This window comes from Rhinatrema bivittatum, chromosome 8 (genome assembly GCF_901001135.1).
Source record: "Rhinatrema bivittatum chromosome 8, aRhiBiv1.1, whole genome shotgun sequence".
NCBI lineage: Eukaryota > Metazoa > Chordata > Amphibia > Gymnophiona > Rhinatrematidae > Rhinatrema > Rhinatrema bivittatum.
In genome coordinates, this window is record NC_042622.1 from 99725466 (window position 1) to 99748461 (window position 22996).

General features: G+C 45.4%; 1 protein-coding gene across 4 annotated transcripts in view; it reads left to right on the plus strand.

Moving 5' to 3' along the window:
• CNTRL (centriolin) overlaps positions 1–22996 on the plus strand; it is a 402596-nt gene that overhangs the window by 334977 nt on the left and 44623 nt on the right. For all 4 annotated transcript variants that reach the window (XM_029610804.1, XM_029610805.1, XM_029610806.1 and 1 more), the window contains 3 exons: positions 10357–10497; positions 13274–13549; positions 14577–14639. In XM_029610804.1, coding sequence (XP_029466664.1) covers positions 10357–10497; positions 13274–13549; positions 14577–14639 — 480 coding nt within the window. The remainder of the gene's footprint in view (positions 1–10356; positions 10498–13273; positions 13550–14576; positions 14640–22996) is intronic.

The following is a 22996-nucleotide window of genomic DNA, read 5'->3' on the forward strand; positions in this document are numbered from 1 at the left end:
CTCCCCCATTATCTAGCTGTCCACTGTAAAACAGTATCCTCTCAGGGAGTGTGTTTCCCCTGGCTTAGCTGAGCAGTTTAAAAAAAAAAAAAAAAAGGTACAAGTAGGGCTGTATTTGCTACTTATATTTGTTAATTTTTAAGAACAGTGGACAGCTCTGGCAGCGTGCAGAGTTCAATCGCTGTCCCCATTGACCGACTTCAGCCCTGCACAGCTCAGCTGTTTTTACTTTTTTAGCAATTTTTTTTCTTCAGCGCTGTAAAGCATGTGGAGAGTCTGCCACACGTTTTTCCCGCGGAGGCCTCTGTTCAGGGTGCCTACCGGGTGGGGAGGGACCCTCATCGGTCCCCTCGCCCGCAGCGACCCGGGGATGAGTTCCCCGCCGCGTGGCCAAGGCCGTTCCTGGCCCAGAAAACTGCGGGAACGGCGGCCATCTTGGAAGCAGGCTCAAATGCAGAATCTGATGTGCAGGAGGAAGGTGAGTCTGATTTTTTTAGTTTCTCCTCCGGATTTGAGCCCCCCTCATGCCCCGGAGGGGGTGCCTGACCTTTCCCTACCCCTACCCCTCCCCCCCCGGGGAAGTCTAAGTCTTGTTTCTCTGCGGAGTTTGTGTTTCTTATGCACATGTCCTATTTAGCCAGCTTACAGCAGGAGGAAGATCCATCCCTGGACCCCCCACCACCACCACCACCACCAAAAAACCCGCAAATTTCTCCTCCGCAACCTCCGAAGACGCCAGAGGGCCAGGGCTTGGTTAGGGTTAGGGTGGACCCGGGGGTCCCGCCACCACCGGCTTCCTAAACCCCCCCCCCCCTCGAGGGGGATGACCCTCGGGTGTTAAGCTTATTTCAAAAGGAGGAACTAGAACTGCTCATTCCCTTCATTTTGCAGGAACTGGGAATTGAGTTGCCCCCGGTGGATACGGGTCCTGCCAACACGGACCCGGTCCTGGTGGGACTTAGGGCTCTTCCATGTACTTTTCCTTTTCACCCTATGCATAAGCTGATGCTCCTTAGGGAATGGGAGTCCCCTGAGGCGGGACGCCAAGTGGGGAGGGCTATGGACAAGCTCTACCCCCTTCCTGAGGACCAGTTGAATCTATTTAAGAAGCCCAAGGTAGATTCCTCTGTCACGGCGGTTACCAGACACACCACCATCCCGGTGGTTGGGGCTACAGCTCTAAAGGATGTCCAGGACCACAAGTTAGAATTTTATCTCAAAAGCATATTTGAGGTCCTGTCCTTGGGAGTTCGGGCGACAATCTGTGGCAGTCTCATGCAGCGGGCAAGCTTCAGATGGGTTCAACAATTACTCAGCACCTAAGACCTCCCGTCTGCAGAGGCAAAGCAGGCGGATCGCTTGGAGGGAGCAATTGCATATGGGGCGGACGCCCTGTATAATCTTTTTCAAGTGCAAGCCAAGGCAATGGTTTTCGCGGTCTCGGCCAGGCACCTCCTCTGGCTGAGAAATTGGTCTGCGGACAGCTCTTCCAAAGCGCAGTTGGGAACCCTTCCCTTCAAGGGCCAGTTGCTTTTTGGTGAGGACCTAGAGCAACTTATCAAATCCCTGGGAGAAAATAAGGTTCATAAATTGCCTGAGAGAAAATAAGGTTCATAAATTGCCGGAGGACCGCCCGAAACAGTCTAACTCCTTCTTACCCTCTCGCACTAGATTTAGGGGGCAATGCCGTTTTTACACCAGGGCAAGCATTACCCCTCTTTCCTGAGGGGTAATGCTTCCCGATCTCAATCCTGGCCTCATTCCTTTCGGGGACGTCGGCCCTTCAGAGATAGTAGTCAGCAACACTCGGTCACCAAGTCCTCCTCTCAATGAGATGGGGCCAGCTCATTCCTCCGTTCGAGACTTAGGTGGACGACTGTCCCAGTTTCTCGGGGAATGGGCCACCATAACGACGGATCAGTGGGCCCTAGAGGTGATAGAAAAAGGCTACATGTTAGAATTTGCTTGAGACCAACCGGATCTTCACCTGATCTCCCCCTGCAGAAATCGAAAGAGGCCTGCGGTCGAACAAATCCTGCGCAGGCTGCTGGAACTGGGGGCCATAGTCCCAGTCCCAGTCCCAGTGGAAGAACAAGGGTCCGGCCAATATTCCATCTACTTCGTCGTGCCCAAAAAGGAGGGCTCCTTTCGTCCAATTTTGGATCTCAAGTGAGTCAACCGGGCTCTCAAGGTTCCCCATTTTCGGATGGAAAACTTGAGGGCGGTGATAGCGACAGTTCGATCCAGAGAATTCTTGGCCTCGCTCGAGCTGACGGAGGCCTGCTTACACATCCCAATTCGCTGTGATCACCAGCGGTATCTTCGGTTCGAGATACTGGGCCAACATTTTCAGTTTCGAGCACTCCCCTTCAGTCTTGCCACGGCGCCGTGCATTTTCACCAAGGTAATGGTGGTAGTGGCGGCCACCCTGCTTCAAGACGGAGTCCTAGTCCATCCTTACCTGGACGATTGGCTCATTCGGGCCAAATCAAAGTCTCTTTGCCATCTGGCAGTCAGCAAGGTCCTGTCGTGTCTGACCTCTCTTGGATGGGTATTCAACTTTCCCAAGAGCAAGCTTCAACCCTCCCAGACATTGGAATTCCTGGGGGTGTGATTTGACACTTGAGTATGCGGGGTGTTTCTTCCGGAGGACTGATCGCTCAAACTCAGGGGCCAAGTGCACAATTTTCTCTCTCTTGCCCTGTCAACGGCCTGGGATTATCTCCAGGTTCTGGGGTCCATGGCCTCCACTATCAATCTGGTCCCCTGGGCTTTTGCGCATATGCGTCCATTACAGAAAGCCTTGCTATCCTGCTGGAAACTGGTATAGGAACAGTTTCAGACGCCCCTGCCACTCTCCGAGTCTACCATCGCAGAACTTCAGTGGCGGTTATCGCCTGCCCATCTTCAGAAAGGGGTGTCCCTTCTGACACCACAGTGGATCGTGGTAACAACGGACGCCAGCCTCTCCGGCTGGGGAGCTATATGGGGGTATTGGTCTCCGACCCAATCTTGCTGGCACATCAATCGACTGGAAGCTCGAGCGGTCCAAATGGCTGTCAAGGCCTTTCTTCCCCTACTCCTCCACAAGGCGATGCAGGTCCTGTTGGACAATTCCACCACTGTAGCCTACATCAATCGACAAGGGGGCACCAGGAGTCGCCTAGTCGCTCTGGAAGCCAGTAGGCTCTTCGCATGGGCGGAACGTCACCTTAGAGCACTTAGCGGCGTCCCATATTGTGGGGAAGGAGAACGTTCAAGTGGATTTCCTCAGTCGCCAGAGGTTAGACCCAGGCGAGTGGGAATTGTCAGATGCAGCGATAAACCTGATCATCCAAGTGAGGGGGACCCCACCTGCGAATCTGATGGCCACCATGACCAATGCGAAAGCTCCTCGGTTCTTCAGCCGCAGACGGAAAAGTTGCATGGAAGGGGTGGATGCCCTGATACTTCCCTGGCCCCGTGACATTCTACTGTACGTGTTCCCTCCCTAGCTGTTAGTGGACAAAGTACTCCGAAGAATTGAGCTTCATCACGGGCCTGTCATTCTAGAGGCTCCGGAATGGCCTCGCAGACCGTGGTTTGCGGACCTCGTGAATCTAGCCACGGATGGTCCCCTATGCCTCGGTCATCTTCCCCATCTTCTTCGGCAGGATCCCATATTTTTCGAACAGGCAGATCGTTCCTGTCTAGTGGCCTGGCTTTTGAACGGCGGAGATTGAGAAAGAAGGGATATAAGGAGGAAGTTATATCCACTCTATTGCGGGCCAGGAAGCCGACTACCTCGATTGCTTATGTCAGAGTATGGAAGGTTTTTGAAAATGCATATGTCACCTCAGGTATCTCAGCTCGTAAGGCTCCGGTTTCCCAGGTCCTTTCTTTCTCCAGAAAGGTCTCGCCAAGGGGGTTGTCGTTCAGTTCCTTGCGAGTGCAAGTCTCTGCTTTCGGTTCTCTCTTAGGTACCATTGACGGTTACTCAGTGGCGGCTCATCCAGATGTCGTCTGTTTTCTCAAGGGAGCCAAGCACTTGAATCTTCCGGTCTGGGTTACTTGTCCCTCATGGAGTCTTAACTTGGTTCTCCGGGTTTCTGCGAAGCTCCTTATGAACCTTTAAGGAGGGCTATGCTTAAGGATATGACTCTCAAAACCGTCTTTTTGGTGTCCATTTGTTCAGCCAGAAGAATTTCAGAGCTCCAAGTGTTGTCGTGCAGAGAGCCTTTCCTACGTTTCTCGGATTCAGTTATCCCTTAAGATGGTACCCTCTTTCTTGCCAGAGGTCGTGTCTTCTTTTCATGTCAATCAGTCCGTGGAACTTCCGGCTTTTTCTTCGTCAGAAGTAGCAAATACAGCTTGGGGTGATCTGCGGCGCCTTGATGTGAAACGAGTCTTGCTGCGTTACCTTCAGGTTACAAATGAGTTCCAGGTCTCTGACCACTTGTTTGTTCTGTGGCATGAGCCAAATAAAGGAAATAAGGCTTCCAAGGCCACTATCACGCGTTGGGTAAAGGAGGCCATTGCGTCAGCTTACATCTGTAAGGGTCGGCCCGTGCCGGAAGGCTTAAAATCTCATTCCTTATGGTCTCAGGCTACTTCTTGGGCAGAGAGTCAATCGGTCTCTCCGCAGGAAATATGTAGGGCAGCTACTTGGAAATCCCTGCATACTTTTGCTCGTCATTACCATCTGGAGGTACAGGCTCCAGTTTTTGGCTCCTTCGGGCGGCAGGTTCTTTGAGCGGGACTGTCTCAGTCCCACCCTGTTTAGGGAAGCTTTGGTACATCCCACAGTCTGGACTGATCCGGGTACATACAGGGAAAGGAAAATGTGTTCTTACCTGCTAATTTTCATTCCTGTAGTACCACGGATCAGTCCAGACACCCGCCTGTACTAGATCTGATATATCCACTCAAATGTTCTGTCTTTTTCTACAGGTTTTTTCAATTATCTGATTTGTTGTCTACTATTACTAAAGGCACCAGAAGCATCTACCAGATGAAAATAAAATTGTATGCAAGAGCGTTTTTCTTCATACAGAATCCTTTCAGTTGTTCACTTGTTCAATTTGTTAGTTTTTTCTTATTGCTTGCTTGATCTTTGGGAAGTTATATCTGCTTTGAAAGTACTTTATACTGAAGGGGTGTAGGTTAGGCTCTGTCCTGATATAGGGTACCCTCACAGTTTTGGTCTGTCTCCACCTGCTGGACAGGCAGCTCAACCCACGGTCTGGACTGATCCGTGGTACTACAGAAACAAAAATTAGCAGGTAAGAACCAATTTTCCTTTGTGTGACCACCTGGAGTATCAAGTATGTATTTATTTATTTATTTGCAGCTTTTATATACCAATGTTCGTTTAGTAACATCACATCGGTTTACATTTAAACAATGACTAGCAACAGCGCTTTACATAGGTTTTCATGTCAACAGCATGATAGAGTATCCCTACATTACCCTGACCAGTTCTCCAAGTTGGGGCCCATTTACCATCACTCTTTAGAAAATCCTTTGTTCTGTTAAAATCTTGCTGCTCAGGGCAATCATTGCATCTTAGGCTGTGTGCTGTGTTTATAGATGCCCCTGTTACAGTTGCCCCTGTAATGACATTCTAGTCTGAGGTTCTAACCATTGCCTTCTGCTCTTGTGACCCTATAATTAGGCATCACAAATTGTTGCCAGCTTCAACTTCTGTCCAGGTGTCCTTGGAATTCCTCCAGGTCAGGCTCAGTTGGGCATTTAAATTTCACATCGCCAGAATGACTAAGATAGCAGAAGATTCTGGGTCAGTTGCCGTCTCCATGTTGGTCTCAAGCTCAGGCACACATTTCAACCATACGATTAGTTTTTTGATCATCTCTTACCTCCAAACACCTTTTTGATTGCCCTTTTAATATATGGTCAGCTCTGTTTTAAAATGGGAAAATAACACATACAGATCCAACTCCTCATGGAAATCACTCACCTATAAGCTGAAACTGGGAATTACCAGTGACCGTCTGTCTTTTTCCAGATGTCTATAAATAAATATAAATAAATAAAAATCCTGAGATTCTCTCATGCAGTGATCTCTGCATCCAATGATGCTCTGATGCTCTGATACTCCATATTTGGCATCAGTTGTGTGTCCATTGCTGTTAGTCTCATCACTAGTGCCGTGAATCTTTCTTACAGCTGGTTGTTATTGCAGTGATACCAAGTTGTTATTACAGTAACTGTTATTCCTTTTCGTACCACAGATCAGTCCAAACAAGTAAGTTTATCATCCCTACCAGCAATGGAGGCAGAGAACAAAATTTTGAGGCATTGCTATAATTCCGAGAGTGTCACCTACAGTCCCCTCAGTATTTCTTTGTCTCCAGCAGATGGTAGAGGTGTAAACTTGCAGTCTGGAGTTTCTAGAAAAAAAAAAGAGAGACTTTGGCTCCCTGAGGTGTTAGGTTCATTAGTGGGCCATCCCTTGGATAGAGCAGAGCAAGTGGGGGGTTGGTGATTCCTAGCTCGGCCCTTTCAGGGGGGACGAAAGCCGTGGGTCCTTGTTCCCTCACCCCCTCTGGATCCCTGTCACCCTCAGCAATCATCCTCCTTCCAGAAGCAGGGAAGTATTTTGATTTTATTCCCTTTCTTGGCCTATGTGACGTGGTGTGCACGTCACATAGGCCAAAAAAAAAAGAAATAGAGGAAGACAGCAGCAGCAAGAGCAGGGCTGAGGCAGCAATCATGTAGCTGACTTATTTTACTGCCGGGAGGCAGGTAAGGGTGATTGAGACCGGATTTCTTTCATTCGACGGGGCCGGGTGCCTCTTCAGACAGCGCTGCTGGTCGCTCACTTCAGCAGAGGCTATTTTTAGGCTCGACTGCGCTGGCATGCCATCTCTTGCACATAAGATTTGTCGTGGCTGTGGATTGAAATGGACGTGGCTCAGTGCAACCACATTTGCCTGGAATGCATCTCCAGAGGGGTTGGAACCTCCGCGAGGCCCTGGGGGGGGGGGCAGCCAGAGCAAGAGGTCGGCTGGGCCGGTTCTGGAGACCCTGGGGAGTTGGAGGATCCGACGTCCATTTTGGCTGCACATGGTGGTAGTCAGGCTGCTGCTCTAGAGCTTCAGAACTCCCTTCCCATGCTGTTTCCTGCTGAGCACAGTGTCCTGATGGTGGCAGGGAAGGGGGAAGAGGTTCAGGGAGACACGGATCAGTATCCCTCTTCTTCGGATCCGGAGGCATTTTCAACAAATTTTGTCGTCCTCCTCCATAAAGCCTGTTTGGCCAAGAAGAAAGCAGGGACCAAGAGGCCCTTACCCAGGAAGACCTGGGTGGCTAAGAAGCCTAGGGATCGGAAGCAGGCTGAATTGGGAGGAATCCTGCAGCTCTTGGGGCTCAGACGATCTGCTGTGGCAGGAAACATGCTGGATGAGACGGATGATCCCGATCACATGCAGGAAAGTCCGATGGATCCAGATAAGGATCCACTTAGTGTGTTGGTGGATCCAATGCAGGATCTGGATAAGGACCCAGAGTTTTTGGATCCAAATCCGGACGAGTTTCCAATCGCAGAGGGCAGCGATCCTTGTTGGTCAGGCTGTTCTATAGATATGTCAATTTGCACTTGATCCAGGAAGGTATTTCAGTATTAGGCTTTGATCTTCCCAGGTGTTAAGAGACACCAGATGTTCTCTGGGGCCATCTTAGCTCTTTATCAGACCGGGTAGCCTTTATCAGACCGGTTACTACAGACCGGTTAGCCTCACCTCGGTGGTGGGAAAAGTAATGAAGTCACTGCTGGAAGAAAGAATAGTGAACTATCTATAGTTGGGAGAATTGCTGGACCAGAGGCAGCATGGATTCACCAGGGGAAGATCCTGTCAGACAAATCTGATTGATGTTTTTGATTGGGTGACTAGGGAATTGGATAGAGGAAGAGCGCTCGATGTCTTCTACTTGAATTTCAGCAAAGCTTTTGATACAGTCCCGCACAGGAGGCTGGTGAATAAAATGAGAAGCTTAGGAGTGAGTGCTGAGGTGGTGGCCTGGATTACAAACTGGTTGACGGACAGAAGACAATGTGTGATGGTAAATGGAACTTATTCTGAAGAGAGAGCGGTGTTAAGCGGAGTACCGCAAGGATCGTTGTTGGGACCGGTCCTGTTCAATATCTATGTGAGCAACATAGCGGACAAGATAGAAGGTAAGGTTTGTCTTTTTGCGGATGACACTAAGATCTGCAACAGAGTGAACACGTCTGAAGGAGTGGAGAGAATGAGACGGGATTTAAGGAAGCTGGAAGAGTGGTCGAAGATATGGCAGCTGAGATTCAATGCCAAGAAGTGCAGAGTCATGCATATGGGGTGTGGAAATCCAAAAGAACTGTATTCGATGGGAGGTGAAGGGCTGAAGTGCACGGAGCAGGAGAGAGACCTTGGAATGATAGTGTCTAACGATCTGAAGTCGGGGAAACAATGTGACAAGGCGATAGCTAAAGCCAGAAGAATGCTGGGCTGCATAGAGAGAGGAATATCAAGTAAGAAAAGGGAAGTGATTATCCCCTTGTACAGGTCCTTGGTGAGGCCTCACCTGGAGTACTGTGCTGGAGACCGTATCTCCGAAGGGACAGAGACAGGATGGAGGCGGTCCAGAGAGAAGGGTGACCAAAAAGGTGGATAGTCTTCATCGAATGACTTATGAGGAGAAATTGAAGAATCTAAATATATACACCCTGGAGGAAAGGAGGAGCAGAGGTGATGTGATACAGACTTTCAAATACTTGAAAGGTTTTAATGATCCAAAGATAATGACAAACCTTTTCCGTTGGAAAAAAATCAGCAGAACCAAAGATCATGATTTGAAGCTCCAGGGAGGAAGACTCAGAACCAATGTCAGGAAGTATTTCTTCACAGAGAGGGTGGTGGATGCCTGGAATGCCCTTTCAGAGGAAGTGGTGAAGACCAAAACTGTGAAGGACTTCAAAGGGGTGTGGGTTAAACACTGTGGATCCATAAAGTCTAGAGGATGTGAATGAAGAGAGGGTGGCTTGCAGGAAAGACAGCTACTACCTGCAGATAATACCCTTATTCAATAAACATACATACGGTTAATGCGACTCAGACATTGCTCTATGCTTCAACGGCAGGAGGAAATGTGAAAAAAAGGATTTGCATTCACAAAAAAGCGGGGAGTAGCTTGCTTGTTTCGGCAGTTACAACCCGAAACCAAACAAGCCTGATACTTCACTTTCAATGCATATCCAGCGTAGCTCTCTGCTTCAATGGCAGGGGGGAATGAATACAAGTGGATTTATATTCAGACAACAACCAACAAGGACTGAATTGCACAGGCTGGGTAAACAAATAAACGTGAGAGTAACTTGCTTATTGCGGCAGTTACTAACCCATAACCAATTAACCAATTAAGCTAGACACTTCACTTAGATGCTGTTCCAGCACTGCTCTCTACATTAATGGCGGGGGTGGAAGCGAAATAGAACCAAAAGGTTACTAATGGCCAAGAGAAACAGATAAGTATGAGAAAAAAAAGTGTGAAAGCTTGCTGGGCAGACTCGATGGGCCATTTGGTGGTCTTCTGCCATCATTTCTATGTTTCTATATCAGCTCATTGTTGCTAGGAAATCTCAGGAATGAAGGGAACAAGGACGGTGATAGTGTAATGCCTTTATACAATCTTTGTACTTAAATAATATGCAATATGTTGATCCACAGTTATCAGTCATTAGAGCCTGTTCTGATCCATCACAAAGTCTTCTGTGGATCTAGCTAAGCTGCCTAAAATTATCTTCTTACACTCACAAAATACTGTATATTTAAAAAAAAAAATTACAAGGTCAATATTCAAAAGGGTTTGTCTGAGTAACTTTGTAAATTAGCAGGACAAATCCTGAGATTTGAATTTCCTGTACCTCTCACTGGCAAAGTTTTACCCAGATAAATTACTCAACTAAAATTTAGGAAGATAGAGAGAGGTGGGGTGGGAGGGCACTCTGGAACATGGCTAAAATGTACCCAGCTAGGGCCAATATTCAGCACTAACCAGATAACCATAGCCAAGTAAGTCTGTTTGGAAGAACCACTGTCCTAACATTACCTAGGTAAGCTTACTAAGATAACTTTAACCAGGTGTATTCAGGGGAACATATACCCAAGTATGTTCTGCTGAATATCTGGGTAAAATTACCAGGATAGCTTTTCCACTTCCTGGCTTACTTAATATGGATCTTTACATATATAATTGTCTGGGTGGATTCCTTTCACCATTCATTGAAAAAACATTTCTCTCTCGCTAAAGCGTATGTGTTTCTATACCTCATTATCTCATTATCTTGATGTCTGAAGTAATACTTGATTTAACACCTAGGAAGAAAAACATGACAATCTTTGCTTGCGGACAGAAATGGCCTCCATAGAGCAAGAAGCCTGTGACAGCCATGAGCGAGCCAAACGCCTAATGAAGGAGCTCACCCAACTTCAGCAAGATTATCTGGAGCTCAAGAAATGGGTACAGCCTATTTCTACTGTTGCATGAATAGGATAAAAATGAGGAAAGTGATGTGCTGTTTAATTTTTTATCGATGCATTGCATGAAAGATAATTAATATATTTACTTTCATATTTTTGTCTCATAGTAATTGATGCACATTAATTGTTTCTAAGATCTTCAGCTTTGTGGAGAATATCTTATGTATACAACTCTCTGTTGGCTAATCAATATGGCTAAATTCACATTTTTCTCTTATAAAGTACCGTATATACTTGTGTATAAGTCGATCTCATGTATAAGTCGAGGGTATTTTTGGGCCCCAAAATCAAGATTTATCTGTCATCCGTGGATACGTTGAGGGTAAAACCTAGGGGACTTATGAAATGGTGAAATCACACTAAGAAACAAACCTGCTGTATGAATCCTTGCCTCCCTCCCCCATGGCTGCCCTCTCTGTTTGGTAGAATGTTTTCCCAATAGGGGAAGAAAAATTGTGGAATAACCATGGTATAAAGTAAAAATGTCTTCTCTTGGAATAAATCCCAAACCTGGGTCCAGTATTGTAAAAAAAAAAAAAAATACTTTTAAGCATAACCAGGTACAGCTACTAACTGCACTCACAAAACAAAATAAGCTGCCATTATTAGGGATGTGTTTTCATTTTCTTTCATTTTTAAAACAAACAAAAAAAGAACACAATTTCGTTGGGGGGGGGGTTCATATTAAAAGTTCAAACCTCCTTCCCTGCCACAAAACAAACAAAAGCCCTCGCCTCTTACCCCCATCTATGGGTGTAAAAGGGGGCAGGAGCAATCTACCCACAGATGGGGATGGGGAGTGGGCTTGGAGGCCATTTTTTAAATTTTGAAATAGAATGCACAAAAAAAACCACCATGCTGCCCCAATTTAAAAGAAAAAACTAAAAAACCCTCATGAAATAAACCTCCCACCAATGAAATAAAAAAAGCCTTCACACCTTTAACCAGCCACAACCCATTAACGACCCCCCCCCCCCCCCCAAAGACTCACCAAAAGTCCCTGGTGGTCCAGCAGGGAGGACTCATGTGCAATCTTCTGCTCCCGGGCCGTCAGCTACCAGTAATCAAAATGGTGCCGGCAGCCCTGTGCCCTTACCATGTGACAGGGGTTACCGCGCCATTGGCTGGCCCTTGTCACATAGTAGGTAACCCCTGTCACATGGTAAGGACTGCGGTGCCATTTTGATTCCTGACAACTGACGGCCCAGGAGCAGTAGATCACGCCTGGGCCCCCCACTAGACTACCAGGGACTTTCTGGTAGTCTAGTGGGGGGTCAGGAGGGGGGGGTCAGGAGGGTGGGGGCTGTGCACAACACGCCTATACTACGCGTGCATAATTTGAGCCAGCTTTTTGTACCTAATTTCTGGCATAAATTTCTTGACTTATACACGAGTATATATGGTACCTTTTGTGACTAACATTTCTATGTGGACTGTGGAAGGTGTAACTCTACAGCATATAAAATTATTTGTGCATCTTTAGATAGGTTGCTGTCTGAAAGACAGTGAAGGCTTAGATGACAATACTATCACACCCTCACTGAAAATTGAGCAGGTTTCTTTTTTTAAGAAATTGTAGTTTTTACCATGATGATAAAGTCCTCAAACTTGTGTACAGTTCATGCAGTAAAATTTGTAACTCCATCTAATATAAGACTGGATAACTTTGGTGAGGGGCTTACTACCCATAGCACAATTTTGTAGCAGTAGAAACAGGAACTGATGATAGAATCTGTATTTGTTCTCTTTTATACAGTATCAAAGGAAACCAATCTGACCACAAAATGTACAGTTCACGGTTGTGAGTGAGAGAGAAAGTATAGTTTGTTACACAGCTACTTCACATATTTAATTAGCTGAGGAAACAAACACATTTTGTAATCATGAACAACACAGACATGTCATAAAAGCCATGACAAAAATATCCCAAGTCTCATTTTACAATATTTACCAGATGGATGTGTCACTATGAACTTGGCTTGCTGACCTTTAAGACATCACAGGCCTTCTACTGCTCTGTCAGTGTATTGGAGGTGCAGTGCACAGCACTATTGCTGCTTGATTAAATACCGATACAGGGAGAAACTGGAATCCTATCATCTTTCAGTAACTTCAGGGTCTATTGCATTTTAGTTTGTTACTACTGTGTATGACTTTGCTTGAAGCTTTGTAATGCATACAAGTTGATAATAGAGACAATATAGCTGAGCACTTATGTTCTCAAAACAGCCTAAACCATAGGTGAAAGCTCTGTGGGTGCAGTGAGTGCTAGAGCACTTCCCAATATTGAACAAACTTCCTTATTGTGACCAGAGAGGGATAATTTGTGTTAAACTCGACACCCTCAATCATTTTCAAAAATCGGCTCCTATGGCCCAAACTATAGGAGAACTGAGAACATACTTTTTGCATGGCAAGTGCAATAGGCCTTCCTTTTAAAGGACCAGGGATTGGAGTTGAAATATTTCTTTCAATATTAAAATAGCATCTCAGTACTATATTAGGATATTAGTAGTCAGAAATGCACAGTAAAAAGCAGACCTTTAAATGATCTGTAAGTTCTTTATCTATAAACAGTGAAATAATTGGCCATAATACATTTTTTTTATTGAAACTATGAAACTTTTAGATGTTTATATGATTGTCATAGTAATGTTTAGAAATCTAACTTTGCTAGTACATTTGTAGAGATTTCAGCGGCTTTGTAAATGTACTGCAATTGCTTGTCATGAATCAAAAATCTGTTTACTGTTTAGACTAAGCGTCAAGAGGAGCTAGAAAAGAGACAACAGGAGATAAATGAAGCAGTGAAAGAACTGAAATTAGAAGTGAAAGATGAACTCAGAACCAGCCTGAAGGACTATGGCCAGCCCCAACAGGGGCTGTTGGAGGACATAGAAGCTGTGTTTGAAGAGAAGGAAAATCTTCAAACTGAACTTGAGAGCTTAAAGGAGAATTTTCCATTTGCAGCTAATGAGGGGAAGCTGCTAGCATTTGAAAAGAAGCTAAGCTTTTCAAAAACATGTTTAATGGTAAATAAGAACAATGTTTAATACCAGGACTATCTATTATTTGTGGCATTGGAAACAATTTAGCACTGATGTCTCCATTTATGTACTAATTGACCAATTATCCGATTGGTCCAATTAATCGTTTTAGTGGATGATGTCCCAAGGTTGACCAGTGTTAGCTGCCTGGTTTGGACCACAATGATCTCCACCTCAGACTCCCTCACCAACACCCTCTCTTTCATACGTCCCCTTAGGCGTACCATTGCCTCTTCTCTTTCTCTGTCCAAATAAACATCACATTATCTGACCTACCCCAGGACAAAGGTGGCCAGATAATAGGTCAGTTTTTGTATGTGATTTAAAACAAAAACCAAAAACCCTACATGTCCTTTCAAATGGGTGTGTTAACTTCCTCAATTCTGGGAGTATTACACTTTTGATAAAGCATATTCTTGTGGCCAGTGTGTGGAAAGGCATGAAAAAAGCCCACAGCAGCTCCATTACTTTACTTATATATAGGCTGGATTCTGGCCATAGATTCCCCTACACAACACTGACTCAAATCTGTTTATTTCATATGATCACTAAAAACATAGCTAAAAGATGCAGCATTAGATTAACAATGTTCCAAATCAGATGAGCAAAAAAAAAAAAAAATCATGTGACTGTTTTCCAGCACCAAGAAATCATTTTAATATGGACTTGCTGATTTTCCCCATAGGAGGGAAATGTTGTGTTGTCTGATCTAAAATTTATCATTTTCCCCTATTCTCTTAAAATGTTCCTTGTTCCACTACAGTTCAATGGATGATTAAGATGTCTTTTCCTTGCAGTTTTAAGAGCTTTCCTGTGATGATATATTTACAGCCAACATCCACATAAATGGTTATATTAATTTTAAACTAAAAGTGAAACTCTTTATACTGCTTAATTAGCTAAAAAAAAAAAAAGTTTCTGTATGGATTTTTTCATTATTAAATGTTGCTGCTACAGAAGTGGGCTAATCTAGGATCTTGGACATAGCTAACTCAAATTCTGTTTTCTGTAGGATGAGCATTGGCGAGGAGAAGCACTTAGAGAGAAATTGCGTCAACATGAAGATCGATTGAAGGTTGTACTATAAATAATGGGTTATTCATATGGTTCATTTCACAGGGCTCCACAATGGCCTGTGCATCTCTCAAAGTTCATTTTAGAATAGATTTGTATTGGATGAAATTACTGTTAATTTTTTCACAACATAGAGATATAATCTGAGCTACAAGGTGCAGCTGAGGGCCTGCATATAGAGTTTCCATTGTATGCACTTCGGTTCATGGAGTCAGAAAGAGGAGACAAATATAGCTGTTAATACAGTAGATGATGGCAGATAAAAATCAATCGGCCCATCCAGTTTGTCCAGTTATTCTAGTCTACACTGCTAAAATAGATCCCAGAAGCTTGTCTGCTTGTCGAATGATACTCCTTATCCAGGTTTTAGATTTTTATGTACTATTTAAAATAATTTGCTCTGATATCATAAATTCCAAAGCAAAATCTCCCCAAAATTGCTTTTTTTGTATAAAGTGCAGATTTCTAGTAATTATACTGATGCTGGAGTAAACTAGATTCTTTGCGGCATGTGCTACTTTTTCTTCAGCCGGTATAAGAATCAAAAGATGATCATGAACTTTTGTGACAAAGGTCCCTTCTTCAGATATAACCAAGAACAAAATATAAATAAATTAATTTTAAGTAGTCACTATTCCCACACATATAACATTCAGAGCAGTATATTTGTGAAAGTTGATACCACCATTACATTGACCTTAAATTTTCTCTGATTTCATTTAATCCAGGGTACTTCTCATTAATCTCCTTGATAGATCTGTTTTAGCAGTTCCACACATTATTTACTAGTCTAACTACTGTAATCTATGTAAAACAAAATTGTACTATTCTATGTTTACTGACTTATTTTACTTACATAGGACCTGATTTTCAAAAGCATTTACATGCTTAAAACCTGGTTTTTCATGTCTAAATGCACTTTACCCATGTAAGTGGGCTTTTGAAAATTGCTACAATATATGCCGTTGAATTATCAATAGGTTTTACCTGTATGAAGTGCACTTAACATAGGTAAATGGCTTTTGAAAATTGCTACGATAATATGTTACATTTCCATGTGTAAACCTGTAAAAATTCACCTGATAGAGTATCAGTAAAGTAGTTCTCCCAGGACAAGCAGGATGGTAGTCCTCACAGATGGGTGACATCATCTGATGGAGCCCTGTCATGGAACACTTTTGTCAAAGTTTCTAGAACTTTGACTGGCACACTGAGCATGCCCAGCATGCCACTAACCCCGTGACCACACTGGGTCCCCCTTCAGTCTCTTTTTTTCTAGGTTCTTGCCAGGTTCTTATGGCCTGGATTGGCCACTGTTGGAAACAGGATGCTGGGCATGATGGACCCTTGGTCTGACCCAGTATGGCATGTTCTTATGTTGTTACTCAGCGATTGCCTCATGGTTACTAGAGCTCTGTGAGAATTTTTTCCTCACATGGAACACTTCCAAGTTTTCTTCCAAGTTTTCCCCACTTCGGGGTCCCCTGTGGCACACAGACTTCTCCGACGTCAGTTTTGCATTTTTGGAGTCTGTTCCCAGCTATTTACTTCCCGGTGGCCAACAGTCACCGACTCCATGCTGCCTCTTTTTTGTCATGGCGACTGGTTTTCGGAAGTGCCCCGAGTGTCCGCAGACTGTCTATAACAGACCCACATGACGTCTGCGTCTTGTGTCTCGGGCCTTCCCATGACATTTGTGAATGTGCAAGCTGTGCTCAGATGACCCCCCAAAGGCCGGCATGCCTGCCTGGAGAAGATGGAGCATTTGTTTGGGTCCAAGCAATCTGATCCATCGACTCCGGTGCCGGGTGCATCGAGTCGTAGGGATCACTCTGACTCTGGACCTTCCCCATCGAAGCCCCGCCAAGAAGACAGGGAAGAAGACAGACAACCACTAGTCGCCTTTTACTCACTTGGACGAAGGTTTTTATTCTCTAGAACAATGGACCCTGGCACTTCTAGGCTAAAGAACCTTAAGCTTTAGCCCATATTCGTTAGTGTATTATATTACAATTACTTCATGCCTTTACTTTCTTCCAGCTAGCTTAGCTTCCAAGTTTGTTACTCCCTGTTAAATGTAACTTTGACTTATTCACCGCTATTGTTAATTTCTCCAGTTATTGCTTCAGTTATTCCTATGTTCTATGTAAACCGATCCGATATGGTTATTACTATGAAGGTCGGTATAAAAAAGTGTTAAATAAAAAAAAAAAAAATAAGTGGGAGACCACCCCTCACTGGCATCGACGCATTCGAAGACTTCCGCATAGTCATCCTCAGCCCCGGAAAAGGACCGGGCCGAGCACAGTGGGAAGCATTGACACCGGCCCTGACGGACAATACCGTCCAGTGCTGGCACAGACGGACAATACCGTCCAGTGCTGGCACAGATACCATAGCAGCATCGGCCTCGGCCGAGCCCCCTCCGAAGAGGCCCCAGGGAGAGGAAGCCCCATCCTCCTCTGGACTAGGAAGCCCAGGGTGTTCCCCACTGATATCTGTGCTGGGCACCGAGCCTCCGCAGACCCCCATGGACACTCGGATGACGCCCAACCTGCCTCCTACTCCAGGGTTGGTTTTGTCCGCACCCTCGTTTCGAGAGGAGCTGGACTGCATGGTCCAGCAGGCAGTGCTCAGTGTCCCTTGGAGCCTTCAACCGCCACTGACGCCTCCAGGCAATGTTCAGAAGAGGCATCCCCCCCCCATGGGTCATAGGTGGCCTCTTCTTCACTGGGAAAGCACGTGGGTCGAGGAGAGAGGCTAAAACCCAGGCTACAGGGCGCAGGCACCGATGGACGGTGAGGTGGCACAGACAGCGGTGGTGCCGGCATCGGAACTGGCGCCCTCCATGTTGGCACCTCTACTGGAAAGACTGGACGTGTTGCTCAGTGCTTTGCCCACACAGCCCGTACCGGCGGGCCCCTCTGTGCCCAGCCAACCACCAGCACCTCCTCCAGTCTTGATCCCAATTCCGAGCTCCTCGGAGGAGGAAGATGCGGCTCCTCGCCCATCTCAGTGATCAGAACCGCTGATGCCGGAGCCCATCCCCGGGCCATCGGGCTTCCCAGTGCCCCAGCATCCCTTGCATGTCCCAGTGCCATCGATGCCAGCACCACCGCTGTCTGTGCTACCTCACCGTCCATCGATGCCCGCGCCCTGTACCCTGGGTTTTAGCCTCTCTCCTCGACCCAGGTGCTTTGCCAGTGAAGAAGAGGCCACCTATGACCCATGGGGGAGGGGGGAATGCCTCTTCTGAACATTCCCTGGAGGCCTCCAGGAACTTCTTCCAGAGCCTTCCCCCCCTCTCCACCCCACCCCACCCCCCCCTGGAAGAGAGACGGTGCTCACCTCTGGAGGCTCTTTCCTTTGCTAGTTTTGTCAGGGAGATGGCGGAAACCATTCCCTTCCAACTTTCAACAGAGGAAGATGCCCGCCACAAAATGTTGGAGGTCCTATAGTTTGTGGGCGCTCCTAAGGAGGTGATGGCGGTTCCGGTACACGAGGTTCTTCTGGACCTCCTTTACCATCTGTGGGAACATCCAGGTACTGTGCCTCCGGTCAATAAGACGGATGCCACCTACCTAGTGCAACAAGCCCTGGGTTTTTAGAAGAGCCAGTTGCCACACCAGTCGGTGGTAGTGGAATCAGCCCAGAAAAAGGCCAAGTGGACTTGCCTTCCAGGAAAAAATCAAAGAGCCTTAGATGCCCTAGGTTGAAGGGTTTTCCAGGGTTCTATGCTGATAGCTCGCATAGCTGCATACCAGTTATACATGAACCAGTTTAACAGGAATCTCTGAAACAAGTTCAGGAGTTCTCAGCGACCCTGCCACAGCATTTTCAGGAGGGCCTGGGATCCATCTTCCAGAAAGGATTGGAGGCTGGAAAACATGAAGTGAGGGCAGCCTATGATGTTTTTGAAACAGTGTCAAGGGTCTCAGCGGTAGGCATTAGTGCCAGATGCTGGCCTGGCTAAAGACCTCAGACCTTCGTCCAGGAAAAATCGTCTGACCTCCCCTGTATAGGAGAAAACCTGTTTGGAGACAAAATCCGTGATGCAGTGGCCCAACTCAAGGACCACCATGAGACCCTGAGTCAGCTATCCACTGCCACCTCTGATGCCTCCTCAGTGACCCGTAGAGGTCCACATAGAGATACCAGGAAGCAATTTTACAAGCAACGGCGATACTACCCTCCGACCTTCTGTTCTTGTGTAGCTCGGTCCTCCCAAAGAGGGCACTCTCGCCAGCAAAGAGCACCTAGACACTCAGCCAGCTCCCTAGCCTTGTCATGCAGCTGGGTTTTGACTGGCATCAAGAGAGCAGAAACCAGTCCCCTCTGCCCTCACCATCCGACCCACCTGTGGGAGGTCGTCTCTACCACTTCGTCAACCATTGATTCCCAATAACCACCGACCGATGGGTATTATCCATCGTAGCTCACGGTTACCACTGGAATCTCCTTGTGGAACACACAGCGACCCTCGAGTTAGAACTCTCGGCCCTGCTACAGTCCAGAGCCGTGGAACCGGTTCCTCTGGCTCCTCAAGGGCAGGGGTTCTACTCACGGTATTTTCTCATCCTGAAAAGGACAGGCAGCCTCCATCCCATCCTCTATCTTCGAGCTTTAAACAGGTTCCTTCGCAGAGAATGGTTCAGAATGGTGTCCTTGAGCACCTTACTTCCGCATCTGCATCAAGTGGAATGGCTCTGTCCCTGGATGTACAGGTTGCTTACGATTTTTCCACCTCATCGCAAATATCTGCGCTTTGTAGTTGGCCACCAGTACAGGGTTCTCCCCTTTGAGCTAGCCTCCACGCCCCGGTGGATTGGCCACTATTGGAAACAGGATGCTGGACTTGTTGGACCCTTGGTCTGACCCAGTATGGCACGTTCTTAAGATTTAATTTTTCTGCCATCCCCGATATCTTTTTATTACTTGTGCTTGCTGAATTGCCAATTTTTGTTTTTTGTCTTTTGTTTTCTGTTTTTTTATTATTTTGAGCCTGTTACATCATTCTTTGTATTCTGTTGCATACCACATTGGTATCATCTGGCTTGATTCTGTTTATTATCTGGCAGCAGTCGCTGTTGATGATAAAGTGTGATGTCTTTTTTTTCTTGTAATTATTTTTTTGGTATCTCTATAATATAATGTATTATACATATGTATTTTTTTTATTACATTTGAAATTATGCTTGCTTAATCTTTAAGTGTCTAAAGCATTTCCTAAGTTTGGGTAAGCCATTTGGATACATACTACCTTGTTTATTTCAGATGCTTTTGCGTCTGTTTTTGTTTTCGTAATGATATTTTATTTTTGTATTTCATTGTGTTACCAGGTTCCCTCCTGACGCATTTCCTATGAAACACGTCCCGTGTTAGAGGACCTTATGTCCTTGTCAAACTTTTGGGCTTTATGCTGACACCTTTTCAGTCTTCTTAAATTGGTTATGAATTTTATGGACATTGATGATTTAATCCTTCCACACACATTCTGTTGCTTCAAAAGACTACCGCTATGGTTCTTCATCCGCTTCTCTCCCTCCCTGGCTCTGAGGTGAAAATATGTTTCATATGTTTCTTGAAGTTTCAGTACTGGCACTCATAGCTATTGTGTGTCATGGTGTTGGGCCTCCCCCATGGTTATGCTGCGTACAACAGATACCGGTAATGGGGGCAGTAGACAGGTTCTCAAGAATGAAAGCTGAGGGCCAAAAGCCAGCCATAGCCAATGGGAGCCTACAAAAATTAAGGCTCTTAGGGAGCTCTTACAATTTTAGATTGCTTAAGGGTTCAAACAATATTTATTTTTTATCAGGTCCAGTGAGTCCTGACAGTCATAAGAAAAGGCTATGCCTTATAAGTTGCTCGCCCAGTATGCGAAGCCTACATATTCTCCCCTTGAGCCTCCAGAGGTAAGCAGGCCATGATCCATTCCACAGTGAATGCCTTCAAAGGTGGAATTCAGTAGTTCCCTTGGCCCAAGGGGGGAGCTATGGCAAGACAGCTGTTCCATCTGTTTTGTAGATCCAAAGAAAGAAGGTACCCATCGACCCAACCTAGACCTATAGAAGGTGAATGCATCCCTATGGGTGCCTTGCTTTTGAATGGAAACCTTTCGGTCATGACAGCAAGCAGAAGACGGTAGTTCATGGTATCCCTCAATCTCACAGAGTTATATCTATATACACCCATCCGTGAGGAACATCAGAAATTCCTTTATTTTGCGGTATTGGAGGAGCATTTTAGGGTGCCGAGCATTTCTGTGTGGTCTCACAACTGTGCCTCACGCGTTCACCAAGGTGATAGTTTTGATGACCGCTTCTCTCCAAGAGGAGGCCATTCTAGTGCATTTTTATCTAGATGACTGGCTTATTTGAGAAAAGTTGAGGAAGCTTTGCCACTAATCAGTCAAAAGTGTTATGCAGAGGTTGCAATCCCTGGGCTGGGTTGTGAATCTGGCAAAGAGCATCTTGATTCCTTCCCAGTCACTGGATTATCTGTGGGTGCAATTTCAATTCCAAAGTGAACAAAGTATTTCTTACAATGAAGAGGTTGTTGAAGTTGCAAGGTTGAAAGCTGTTGCGACATCAGATGCCAAGAGTCTGGTTTTACTTGCATGTTTTTGGTTCTGAGGAACCCTAGATGTGGCTCCTCGGACATTCAGCAGATGCAGCTATTCCAGAAGGCACTGTTGTCATGATTGAACCTACAGTTAGTGGATTTCCAGCTCCTTTTGACCTTGAAGGGGGAGCCCAGGCAACGTTTCTCTTGGTGGCTTTTTTTAGCCAATGTGAAATGGGCATGGAGTTGGAGCTCCCAAATTGGCCTTGGTAGTCACCACTACCCAATCTGACATGATGGGGGGCTACTGTCAGGGTCAAACAGTGCAAGATCATTGACGGAAGTATCATACTCTATCAATTGTTTGGAAACAAGAATGGTTGGGAAGGCATTATCCTGTTTTCTTCCAGGGCTCTACACTCTGGTGGTAAGAATCCTAACCGACAATATAGTGACAGTAACTTACATCAACTGTCTGGGGGGACCAGGGATCCCATGGTGTCCTAGGAAACTTAGCTATTTTGCTGGGCAGAGCAGCATCTGTCGGCCCTGCCAGCATTGCAGGTGACAGGAGGGGAAAATTTGTATGTGAATTTCCTCAAAAGTCATATCCTAACCGCCAGAGAATTGGAGTTGTCAAGCAAAATAATGACTCATTCACTGAAGGTGAGAGTTCCCCAGCTAGTCTTGAAGGCATTAAGGCAGAATGCCAAAGCTCGCTGGTATTTCAAGCAGAAGGTCTTGAGTTTCTTGTTCAACCATGCCCATGCAGGATCTTATATGTTTTCTCTTTGGTCTGTGGTAGGCAGAGTTCTAAGATGCATAGAGGGTCTTTGCGGCAAGGGGATTCTGGTAACTCCAGAGTGGCTGAGACAACCATGGTTTGCAGTTCTGGTAAATCTGATGGTGGACAAGCCTCAGAGTTTCGGTAATCTTCCTGGGCTGCTTCACCAGGAGGAAATTTTATTGGAATAGGTGGATCATATTTGTTTTGCAGCTTGGTGTTTAAGCGGAATTGATTACAGTTGAAAAGGGTCTCTCAGATCAGCCCATCTGAATAAAGTGAGAGAAAGCCTTATCATTGGCTGGGCCCAAATCGTGGAATACGCTACCAATGGAACTGAGATTAGAGACTAATTTTCAGACCTTTAAGAAGAATTTAAAAACATGGTTGTTTAAACAGGTTTTTAAAGAGTGAACATGTAAATTTTGTATATGATATAGTCACATTGAAGTTTTTATTTTTATTTTTTCCATTATATTTATATTTGTATTTTATGAAATTTGATATATATATAGATTATTTTTAGATTATATACACTTGATGTTATTTTTATGTTATTTATGTTTAATCTGATTTATTTATGTGATGATGTGAACCGGTATGATTGTATCAGAATATCAGTATACAAAACTAAATAAATAAGTTATTCCGACTTTTGCTTCAGGCCAGGAGACCCTCTATTTCCTTGGTTAATGTGTGGTGGGTGTGAAAGGTATTTCATGGGTTCTTCCACTTCGTGCCTCAGTTTTCTTGAATTCTTACCTTTTTGCAGAAGGAACTGTAGTAGGGGCTGGCTTTCAATGCTCAGAGTGCACATACCAGCCAAGAGCTGCTTCAGAGGTAGAGTTCAGAAGTTTTATCCCTGCAACCCCCAGTAAGTCAGGTGTTTTCCCATGAAACCTTAATTTAGGTGGTCCTTTTTTTTTTAATCCTTTGAAGGAGGAGTACTTGAAAGGCTCATATCGAAAGTGGTCTCTCTGGTAGCAATTTTTTCAGTTCGGCATATTTCG